We start from the raw sequence: 12,581 nt of genomic DNA, 5'->3' as shown, positions 1-12,581 counted from the left end.
TATATATATATATATATATATATATATATATATTCAAAATGTATAGTATTAAATATCAATCGCAGCTGATCTTACCAATCAGTTTCCCATAAAGAATACAATGAAGTGTTAGGTAACAAACTGATTATATAACTTTACACTCATCAGAGTTAGCTGATATTGGAGGAAATATGGCGACTGCTCTCTGTTGTCAGAGGTACATTAGCACAACCGGTTAGCGGCTGCTGTGAAAAAGGGCCAGAGGATTAGTTTAGGAGTTATGTCCCTTGGTTGAGTATACTATGAAGTCAGCCAGAGTTATCTTGAAGTGGGGAAAGTGTGTATTATTAATGTGGGGATGGGGTGTGTGGTATGTGTAGCGGTGTCATATGTATAATTTCTTCTGGGGGTGTAGGTATATATAGCTGTGTTTGTTGGTCTGTTTTCTTCCTGTAAAGGATAAAGTCATGGGGGAGAGGTTTATGTTAGCATTTGGGGGTCTGTGTATATGTGGAAGTACAATTTGTGTGAAGGGGTATGTATTGGGGTGTGGGAGATAGTTTATTTTGTAAGGTATCTGCTTTATAGGTGTGTACATGGGTGCCTTGGTGTGTGCTTTGGTCAAACTCTTTTTGCCAGGCTCAAGGGCATTGGTGGAAGGTCAAGGGGACCTGTGGTTGCAGTCATGGCAGAATGCACAGGTATAGAATGTACTTCCTTTCATGTGGGCAAGGATTAAACACCTCACTCCTGCTATTCAGGTAACCATCCGGGTGTTGGGTACCTTTTAAAATTGCTCTCTTCTCAGCCAGGCATAATCTGCACTTCTTGCAGCTATTGAAGTATGGTTTGCATCTTTCTAGGATCTTCCACTTTATACTGCACTCCGTGGCGCTTTCTTTCGAAGTCCAAGCATGGCTAGGGTTGTGGCATTACATCTCTCTAGGATGTTGAATGAGGACTTGTGGTTATTAAAGCAAGTTCTGAAGGGGCCTTCCATTGCCCCCACATACTTCCGCAAGCAAAGTTGTTCATTGGGTCCTGATGCTGTTACTTCTGCCTTGTAAACAACTGTTTCCATATTGCAGTGGCCATTTAGTGGACAAGTTGTGTTATCCCTGCATGAGCATCCTGCCTCAGCCTCGGGTCTGGACCTACCTCATAAAATCTTTTTTATACTAGGTGCACAGCTAAAGGATAACCTCAGGGTATGTCTATTAAATATTTTGTTCAATCTATTGGTATGGGGGAAGTGTTTATCAACTAAACTAAGGAAGGTCTTACCTACTCTGGTTTAACGTTTAAAGAGAATGGTGGTCACTGGCACCAGTGAAGTAGCCAAGTAGCTTGTGAGACAAAACCCCTTGATTGTGGTAGGCATGTGTAGAATTGAAAGAGATAGCTTATGTCAGTTGTTGAGTAGTTTAAAGTATGATAGAATGAGAGAAACAGGTATCTTTCTGTAGAGGAGACATGAAATTCATCACAATATATTTCAACAATGCAGAAATTTTATTTATCAAAGTAAGTACCATTACAATCAACACATTTTTGCCAACGAGTTACAAGTTTGTTTATTCTGATAACATAAAAATCTGGAGTTCTGGAGCTGATGAACACTTTGAAAACACTTTCAGCATCGGTTTGATTTTTTAACTCCTTCTCTCATAGGAAACCATCAAGAAACCAAAGTGGTAGTTGGTAGGAGAAAGGTCTGGGGAATAAGCTGGGTGGGGAGAACTTCCTAGCCAAATTCCCTCAACCTCTGGAGCGTCGTTAGTGAAATGTTTGGTTGAGCATTGTCATGAAGAATGATTGGCTCTCTTCTGTTGACCAGTCTGGGAAGGAGAAGTAGGAGTTTTTCGTTCATTTTGGCAATTTCATGGCAATATGTTTCTGCAGTAATGGTTTTTCTGGATTTTAAGAAGTTATAGTGGATGAGTCCAGTAGTACACCACCAAGCAGTCACCATAACCTTTTTGAAGAGCTCGGGTTTAGGGAAGGTTTTCAGTTCTTCATTTTGGTCCAACCACTGCAAAGAACGTTTTTTATTATTGTTCAGAATCCACTTCTCATCACAAGTTACAATACAGTCAAGAAATGGATTAGTCTGTTTACAGAGAAGAAGCAACAAGCAAATTTCATATCTGCACATTCTCTGATTTTCATTCAAATTGTGTGGTACCCATTTGTCGAGTTTTTTTTATTTTCCAATCACATGCAAATAGTTGCGGGCAGTTTTCTGACTAACTTGAAGTTCTTTTGCCAGTTTTTGAGTGGTTTTACGTGGATCTTTCTCAATGACAGTCTTTAATTGACCATCATCGATGACAGATGGATGTCCACTATGCTCACAATCCTCAAGGCTCAGGGCTCCACTGAGAAATCGTTTAAACTATTTTGGAGCTGACCACTCACTGGTCATTTCCTCACCAAACGTTTCGTTGATATCACAAGCAATTTCAGCTGCTTTACGTCCTTTTTTGAAGTTGAATAGCAAAATTGCTCGAATATCATGCTTTGACAGTTCCATTTCAGGTGATTGTAACAACAGTGACAAAAAATATCAATGTTAATTTATTGATGCATTTCAGCAAGTCTATGTCTGTATTATCAAACAATTGCAAAAAAACGTTTTTAAAAAATTCAAAACTCTGCAAAAATCCGGTACAAATTCTTCATGGTTCAAAACATTGCTTAATTTTTACTCAACCTGATACATGGCTAACCCAACATGAAAAGAGGAGGATATGGTGGTGGGGAGGTGTCAGACAAATTTAATATCAAACATCAAGGTCAAAATTAGTGCAGGGAGGGGGAAGGTCAACAGCATACTCAAGTGTAAAAAAATAGAAAACATATATCAGATATTTAGGTATAAATATTGGAGGTCATATCATATTGGAGATGATATTGTATGGGAGTGTGGAGGTGCAATGGCCCAGTGGTTAGGACAGCGGACTCACAGTTGTAGGGTCGCAGTTCCGGTTCCCAGACCGGGTGTTGTGAGTGTTTATTGAACGAAAACACCTGAAGTTCCACGAGGCTCCGGCAGGGGATGGATGGTGGAGAACCCTGCTGTACTCTTTCACCACAATTTTCTCTTACTCTTTTTTCCTGTTTCTGTTATGCCTGTAATTCAAAGGGCCAGCCTTGTCACACTCTGTGTCACGCTGAATCTCCCCAAGAACTACGTTAAGGGGCACACGTGTCTGTGGAGTGCTCAGCCACTTGCACGTAAATTTCACGAGCATGCTGTTCCGTTGATCGGATCAACTGGAACCCCTCGTCGTCGTATTTTATGGAGTGTATGGGAGTAAATGTGGCAAGTAACTACACTCACTAAAGGGGTTAGCATTAGGAAGGGCATTCAGCTGTAGAAACCATGCCAAAATAGACAACTGGAGTTTGGTGCAACCCTCTGCCTTGCCAGCTCCAATCAAACCATCCAACCCATTCCAGCATGGCAAACAGACATTAACTAATGGTGATGATTTCTCTCATATAGGGATGATGCATTGTGTTCTTGAGCAAGACACTTTATTTCACATTGCTCCAGTCCACTCAGCTGGCAAAAATGAGTAGTACCTGCGTTTCAAAGGGCCAGCCTTGTCACACTCTGTGTCACGCTGAATCTCCCTGAGAACTACATTAAGGGTACACATGTCAGTGGAATACTCAGCCACTTGCACGTTAATTTCACAAGCAAGCTGTTCCGTTGATCATATCAGCTGGGACCCTCGTCGTCATAACCAATGGAGTGCTCCTTTATATAGGGATGAAAGGGTGGAGGGTAATTTTTGTAGGAAAATGTGAATAGTCAATTAATTTCACACTGATATATTATTACTGTTACCTATATGAAGCTGGACAGATCAAAAACTAAGTTGACTATGGCAATATTTAATTTTGGTGCTCTAATCATTATCATTTTAACATCTACTTCTACATGCTCACATGAGTCAGATGTAATTCATTGAGGCAGATTTTCAATGACCAGATGCTCTTCCTGCCACCAACCTTTACTTGTTTCAATCTATAAAAAATTACAAACAAACAGCATCACATGTATGACAGTGATGTTTATTTACAATTAACATCAGTGTCAAGATGAAGACACACCTACACATGGAAATGACAAGCTTCTATTCAGTTTCCGTCTACTAAATTCACTCAAGAATTTGGTTGGCCCAGGGCTGTAATAGAAGATACTGGCACAAAGTATCATGCCGTAGGACTGAACCCAAAACTACATGATTATGAAGTAAACTTTTTAACCACACAGCCATGTCTGTACCTGGCTTGCCTACATACACCCCCCCACCCCCACCCCCCAGATATATGTTTGTGTGTGAAGGCACATGGCCTAGTGGTTAGGCTGTTGCATCGTGATTGCTAGATTGTAGGTTCAATTACCTGACTGGGCGGCGTGTGTTCTTGAGCAAAGCACTTCATTGCTCCAGTCCCCCTTTGATCAGTGGGGATTGTTGGCCTGCTCACCAAGCCAGCTGGGTGGCACCATTTGAAGGCTAAAACAATGCAAAAGTTCATTGTTACCAGTGATGTATAACAACATCTGATAGCCTGGTCGGTCATGTGATCACATGATATACATACATACATATGCATACATACATGGATTTGTGTGTATCTTAAGAGACGTGTGATTTGTGGAAACGAGCATAGCAATGCATTAAATGTTAGTAAATTCTATCCAAGGATTATTGTTATTATATATCATTATCATCATCATCATTTAGTGTACATTGTCCATGCTGGTATGGGTTGGACAGTTTAACCAGGGCTGGTAAGCTGAGGGGTTGCACCAGACTCCAGTCTGATTTGGTATGGTTTCTTCGGCTGGATACCCTTCCTAATGCCAACCACTCCAAAGTGTAATGGATACTTATGGTGTATGTGTGTATGCTTATGTGTATATGTATCTATATATATATGTTTTATTGTGTATTGGCAGGTGAAGTACATCCAGCCTGATGTCCTAAACAAAATGACTGAATATTTACTGAACCATGAAGACACAGTTAACTTCTCTGATTTCAGTAATTTTGTCCATGTTATTTCTTACCTGGGATTCCATCCTAAACTATTTGATGAATTTGAAAGTTTATGTGAAAGACAACTAGAGAGGCACATCATGAAAGCAGATTTACCTAGACAACTGAAGTTTACCAATGATCTGTGCAAATTACAGATTTTTATCGACGGGTGGCTCTCAAAGTTATTCTCATATGAATTCATTGAAAAAATTGATGAATATATTGGTTGTAAGTTGAACTTTAGTTTTCTCTTTTTTACTTCATTTTCATATTTTTCTGAAAATTGAGATTCATTTTTCGCTTTCTTAGTGTAAGTTCCATGAAAACAAGTTTATTACCTAATATTTGAGTTGTTCACTATATTTTTATATAATTTTTATCATTTTATGGTGACACGTAAAAAGCTTTGATGTGTGTACTGGTGCTACTTAAAAAAGCACTGGTGCTGTGCCACATAAAATTCACTGATGCTGGTGCCACATAAAAAGCACTGGTGATGGTGCCACATACAAAGCACTGGGTGCTTTGTAAAGTGGTTGGTGTTAGAAAGGGCATCCAGCTGTAGAAACTAAACCAAAACAGACTATGGAACCTGGTGCAGCCCCTGGTGTTGCCAGTTTTTGTCAAGCCATCCAACGAGCATGGAAAACAGACATAAAATGTTGATGATGAGGATGATGTGAACAATATCATCATTGATTCCAGTCTCCTATGGCCCAGTCACTGTAAATTCATTGTAGTTTACAGTAATTCTGATGATGACTTTGACAAGGAAATGTCTGTAAGAACTTGAGTGGAATATATGTTACAAGGTATTTTTGTTCAAATCACTGATAGTGTTGGCAATGTCTTGTCATTATATTTATCTCTCTACAATATAAACACGCACACACACACACACACACAGATATGTATATCTGAGGAGAGGGTATGTAGGCAAGACAGACTTCTACACAGAATTCACTCCAATATCTCACTGTGATTTAATTTACTGAGCCTTGAAAGATGAAGAACAAAGTCAGTTCCTCTGAAATTGAACTTGTGATTACCTGGCCCTTGGGTACCATTAGCAGAGTCTACTTGTATGGTAGATTTAACCTGTTGTCTGGTTTAATGACACCACTTGTGGGAGGGCAGGCAGCTTCTTGTAAGGCACTCTATCTGCTGCCAACAGCTGCTGAAGAGTGGGTTAGGGCTGCTGTGGCTAAAGCTGCGCTAAGGTTGAGGCATCTCTGGCACCATCTGGACAGTGAGCAGGTGTGGTATCTGTTCATTGACGAGATATTTCCCAAGTTCACCTCTTTTGGTGAACTGGAATGCTGGATCAGGCATAGACCAAGGCTGGGAGCTTGGCAAGAAGAGTGTCGACAGGCATTCATGCTTCTCTCCCAAATGAGCAATGCCAGTGGCAGGGGTACCACCTTGGCATACTATAGAGGGCAAGTGTGATGACAGCCTAGAGGAGACTCTAGGTTTCAATGAAAGTCAGCTTGCCAACCTGCATTGAAAGATTTTACTCCTTGGCCCAGCTGTGCTTCTGAAGTGCCTTGCCAGTTCAGGATAAACACACGAGGCATGGCATCACAGTGTTGCCTACATGCCCACATTGCGGGCAGAGCAACGAAACTGTTCTGCATGCAATCGTATAGTGTCCAAGTCTCTCAGATCTGTGGTTTTCTACCGAACGGGTACTGTCACAGCTGGGGAAAATACAGCTGTCAGCCGAATCAATTATTAAAATCGTTCCACCATCTCCTCTAAAAGGAGAAGAGAAATTCTGCTTTCTAGCCATAATCGCTATAGCGAAAGAGGTGATATGGAAGATACATGGAAGAGGTATTGCATCAGACACCTTCATCTCCAGGCATGCTTTGGTTAACCTCTTTTTGTATCACCTAAGAGGGAAAGCATGTCTGGAGAAGAAATGCCTGATGTCAAAAAAGTACAAAAGAAGATGGAAGAAAGTAGCCCGAATGTTGGGTATGTAAATGCCTAATTAAGCAGAGTAAAAAAAAGGGATGAAGTAAACAGTTCAATGCAGGAATGTGGTTGGTGGGGTCAAACTGATTCCGCGTCCATTCATTTTCTTTTCACTTTCATCCAAAATTATTATGTATTTATTCATATATGTAATATCATTCAATAAGTCCCTGACCCTATTTGTCCCATGTATTGTCCCCTCTTTGTTTAACCCTTGTGGTTTGAATAAAATCATCATGCTAGTTCAAAGTTGGAGTTCAAAGTTTACAGTTTGAGTTAGCGTGTTGGATTGTTGGTTCTTAAAAGACTGTTGTTACATTCTGTGTGGTTACTGCCATTTGCTTCAATTATATTGTCATTGCACTGTTGCAGTGTATTTCTTTATCCATAAGGATATAACACTTTTATTCAGGCATAGTGTATCTAGGACTACATCCTCCAGTGTCCTTCATTTCCTTAAAAAGTAGAATATAATTCAAGGGCTAATTGACTGCTTTTCTACCAAGTCAAACAACCATGTAAGGGCTCCCTCATTGTCTCATCTATTTTAATTAAATGTTTGTTATAAAGTCTTTATTAATTTAGCATCAACTTGATGACATTGATCAACCCATTAACCTCACTTTGAAGATAATAAATACTTCAATCAATATTTACCAATGTAACACTCAATACACTGCTTATAAGCTAATGTTCTTATTTTATTGTAGCACATCCTCAAAGTCAACAGAATATCAAGATGAGTCTCATGCTACTAAACCGTTGTGTTGTCTTAGAATGCCCACATCTTGATATCCCTTGGTTCCATGAAGAATTTTGTCAAAAGACTATGAGTAGAGGTATTCTTTTTTTTTTTTTTTTTTTTTTGCTTTGAAACTTTAATTTGGTATTTATAAAAGCTTAAATATAATTCTTCTCACCAATATAAAAGATATTCTATCTTATTCAACTCTTGTTTCCTATGCATGTGTGTCTGTGTGCATGTATAATTGTTTCCTTGTTTTGTCATCGCATAATAGTTGTAAATGAGTGTCACTGTCATACAAGCAGTGTCCTGCATTTTCAGTCTTCTGTGAAAATAAGTCTGGCCACAGGGAAATATTACTTTGCTTGGAAACAGGTGAAGGTTGGTGACAGGAAAGGCATCTGGCCATAGAAATTCACTCAATGCAAGCATGAAAAAGTGAGCATTAAAACAACTATGACAATAATGATGACAGTAATTAACATGCTTCATAAATATTGTAAATCTTTACAGATAAATATAATGAATCCTGGATTCACCATGAAATAGAATCAGCTTTGAAAGAGGCTCTTGGCAGTTCAAAGTTTTACAGAGCTTCAGCATTTACTCCTTATTTCTTTGTACTTGGTAAGTAGTTACATTTTATTGCTGTCATTTTGAATGTAGGGCTACAAGGATGTTGGGTGAATGATGATCAAGATGGTATTCTTGTTTTTCTATGTTTGATAATTTCCCTTTAAGATAGACTGTCCTCAGCCAAAGTATATTTATTTCACAATCTTCAGTTACCCTTTTCTTACCATATTTCTGTTAAAATACATTGGCTTTACTTTAGTTAATTCTTAAAATTATGGAAGAATTTAGTAAAATGTCTTTGTCATTACTCAGCTGGTGTTTAAAACAAAAATTAACTAACTTTGATGGAAAGTTTTAGTTTATATCACTAGAATAAAGGGTCAGTCTTATATAGGTTGATATCAAAAGGGTTAAATCTCTCACATTTCTCACTGTCAGTCAATTTTGACAAAAGCCTACACAGTTCTTGTTGTTGCAACATTAATTATAATTACATATGGGTGCGCCTGGACTGGCTTTTGTGCAGATGGCACATAAAATACACCATTTTGAGCGTGGCCGTTGCCAGTACTGCCTGACTGGCCTTCATGCCGGTGACACGTAAAAGCACCCACTACACTCACGAAGTGGTTGGCGTTAGGAAGGGCATCCAGCTGTAGAAACTCAGCCAAATCAGATTGGAGCCTGGTGTAACCATTGGGTTTCACCAGTCCTCAGTCAAATCGTCCAACCCATGCTAGCATGGAAAGCGGACGTTAAACGATGATGATGATGATGATATAAGTTTACGTTTGTAGATAAAAAGAAAATACGAATTTAATGACATCCATGCATTCTTAGCCAAGTATATCAGAAACACAAGTTCTTCAGTTGGTTTTAGACACTACATTTAAGGTAATTACTGGAACATTGTTTTCATTAAATGATGTGAAATAATTTCAACTAGAAATTGAAATCAAATCATGGATATAACTTGCCAATTTTCTCACTAATATTGGTTTCGAATTTTGGCACAGAGGGCCAACTTTTTCAGGGGTGGGGCTAAGTCAGTTACATTGACCTTGGGAATCAACTGATACTTATTTTATCATCCCCAAAAGGATGAAAGGCAAAGTCGACCTCAGCAGAATTTGAACTCAGAACGAAAGACAGGCAAAATTCTGCTAAGCATTTTGCCTGACATACTAACGATTTCTGCCAGCTCACCGCCTTAGTTTCCTCATTAATATTAATTCAATTATCTTTATTAAATTTCATGATGTAAATCATTCATCCATTTTATAGGAATATGTTTAACCCTTTTCTGACAAACATGCCTAAGACCACTTTGGTTCTGTAATACAAAACTACCTATTTCAAAGTGTTCGTATTTAACCTTTAGCATTCAGATTACTCCACCAAATGTAATGGTCATTTAGTTACATTGTTTTGAATATATATTGCATTATCTTGTAGCCTTGAGATTTTGATTATGTGCTTGTTTATTTTTAGATTAACATTGTAGGGTAGGTTGAAAAACTGGATATGGCCAGTTTTTACATAAAATCAGTAGAATATTTTGACCAGATATGGCCAGTTTAAATGCTAAAGGGTTAAATGAAAAACTTCCATCATAATTTTATGCAAGAACTTTTTATTAAGTCAATGTTTAAATACCAATAAATGAAAAAAAGCCTTGAGAGTAGATTTGACAAACGGAACCTGAAAGAAACCCATTGTGTGTGTGTGTGTGGCTTTGTGTTTGTCCCACCACCACTTTTTGATAACCAATGTTGGTGTGTTATGTCCCTATATTGCAGCAATTTGGCAAGAGAAACTGCTAGAATAAGTACCAGATTTTTAAAATAAATACTAGAGTCAGTTTGTTCAACTAAAACCCTTGAAAGTGGTGCATCAGCAAGGATCCAGTCCAGTGACTGAAACAAATAAAAGATAAAAATCCATGCAGATAGGCAACAAAATTAACAGATAGGCAGAGTATTCTATTAGAAATATATTCACGAAAGGGTTAAGGTGGATGTTGTTCATCCATAAGTCACCTCTAGTTAAGCAGAACTTTGATCAGAGGCTTTCCACCCCCGATCCTCACAAAATGAATTAACAAATACGCAGAGTATTATGTTAGAAATATATTCATGAAAGGGTTAAAGTGGACATTGTTCATCCATAAGTCACCTCTAGTTAAGCAGAGCTATGATTAGAGGCTTTCCACCCATGATTCTCACATTTTATTTTTTATAGGCTACATTGTGAAAGTTGTGCTTCTATTTTTAAGAGAGTTTTTACTACTATTTCTAATAGATTAAATGACCACACAGAGCTCCATTTTTATTCATATGTTTAAGGTTAATGCATCATGTAGAGAATACATCTGAAACAGAAGGAAATCCTGTTTACTGACAAATTTATAAAGTGAAAATTTATTCAACATTATATGGTCTCACCACCTGACTGGAACCAGTGAAAGGATTATTCAGTAATGCCAATAATATAATTTCTCTTATATTTTTTAATATATTAAATCCCTCTGCGGTCAGTGTTGCCTTTCATCCTTTTGAGATCATCCTTTAACATCCTTTTTCCATGCTGGCATGGATTGGGTGGCTTGAAGGAGCAGGCAAGGCCAAGGGCTACACCAGGTTCTATAGTCCGTTTAGGCTTGGTTTCTACAGCTGAATGCATTCCCTATCGCCACGAAAGTACTAGGGGCTTTTTACATTGCACCTTGGTTTTAGAATCTCAATTCTGTTGTGGGCAGGTCTTCTTGAGTACACAACTCCAGTACCAGTTAGATACTGGGGTTGATTCAATCAACTTCCTCCTTTCTCTCAAAATTATTGGCCTTGTACCAAAATTAGAAAGAAATATTTTTTTTAATACTTTCGACTAAAGTATATAACTTTGGAAATCAAGTAAAAAATTAATGCTTGGTTTAGAAAAGAATTATTAATATCGTCAGTTGTGTTCAGTTGCTAAGATCTCTTATATTTTGCCTCCATTGCCTCATCTACAGATAGCCATCTGACTTATTGATTTTCTGGTTAGTAGAATGAGAGATCTTTTTTCTTTTTTTTCTTTTAGATTTTGAATGTCTTCTAGATGCTGATAAGAAACCAGTCAGTATCTCTCTTGCCAATGAACTACATATCCAAGAAGAAGGGTACCAGAAGTAAGTTTCAAAAGTTGTCTTCCTACAGTATACTTTAATGATGGATGGGAAACCATTGAGTTAATGATGTGCCCCTGAAGATTCTCATTATGTATTGTATTTAGGGCAGTACAGTGAAACTGCTTGAATACATCCCTTTCCAGCTACAACCACAAGAGGAGATTTGAAGTCAGTAGCATAAGATACTAAATGATGGGTTAATTTTACAGTAGCTCCTTCAGTAGAAAATAACACCAGTTCCTTAAATGAGAAATAGATTTTGTTCTGTAAGAAATAAGAATAGTTCCTTCGGTGAGAAATAACAATAGTTCCTTCAGTGAGAAATAATAGTAGTTCCTTCAATGAAAAATAATACTATAGTTCCTTCAAAGAGAAATTCTTCCTGGAAACAGGGCTGTTAAATGAAAATAACCACATAAAATGTTTTCAGAGAAATTGATTCTTCATAGAACCAGATCTATGAAGAATTAATTCCATTTTTCTTTCTCTTTCCATTCCTCATACCAATAAACTCCAACCGATTTTGATTATTGTACTGGTTGTAGAGATATCAGGGTAGTTGCAATCAGGTGTGTAGCAAGGAGAGGGTAGTAAGGGAAGACAGTTGCTCCCAAGCTAGAGTGTGAAGGGGTAAAAAATTTCCTCTGGCTTACCATACCTGTTAACCAGTGGGGAGATACCAAAAAGTTTTTTTTTCCCCTCTGGGGCACTGAGAACTGTTGCTGTTGTTTATATCACAGTGTAGCTGCTTGGTTGAAAAGCTTGCTTCCCAACCACATGGTTTTGGGTTCAGTCCCATTGCATTGCACCATGGTAGAAGACAAGGGGATCATATTGAAAATACATGGTGATAAAGTGAACACTTTAACCATGCAATCATTTCTGCGTTCATAATATTGAAATCTAACATTGGTACAAGACCAGTTAACAAGGTACAGTTGATTAAATCTAAACTCAGTACATGTCTTCTTTATTTCCGTTCCATGCTATTACATATTGCTCTTTTATTTTTGGAGAAAGACACACTGTGTATGGTTCCCTATGACCCTTCTCACACTGCAATATATATATATAT

At 38.0% G+C, this 12,581-nt stretch overlaps 1 protein-coding gene across 1 annotated transcript in view; it reads left to right on the top strand.

Annotated features, from left to right (window-relative positions):
* LOC106881290 (FAST kinase domain-containing protein 1, mitochondrial) overlaps positions 1–12,581 on the top strand; it is a 32,699-nt gene that overhangs the window by 11,498 nt on the left and 8,620 nt on the right. The window contains exons 5-8 of the mRNA XM_014931623.2: positions 4,955–5,264; positions 7,727–7,855; positions 8,275–8,388; positions 11,419–11,506. Coding sequence (XP_014787109.1) covers positions 4,955–5,264; positions 7,727–7,855; positions 8,275–8,388; positions 11,419–11,506 — 641 coding nt within the window. The remainder of the gene's footprint in view (positions 1–4,954; positions 5,265–7,726; positions 7,856–8,274; positions 8,389–11,418; positions 11,507–12,581) is intronic.

Source organism: Octopus bimaculoides, chromosome 5 (genome assembly GCF_001194135.2).
Source record: "Octopus bimaculoides isolate UCB-OBI-ISO-001 chromosome 5, ASM119413v2, whole genome shotgun sequence".
In the NCBI taxonomy this organism is placed as follows: Eukaryota; Metazoa; Mollusca; class Cephalopoda; order Octopoda; family Octopodidae; genus Octopus; species Octopus bimaculoides.
Note: the sequence above shows the minus strand (reverse complement) of the source record. Positions and strands in the feature narration are given on the sequence as shown.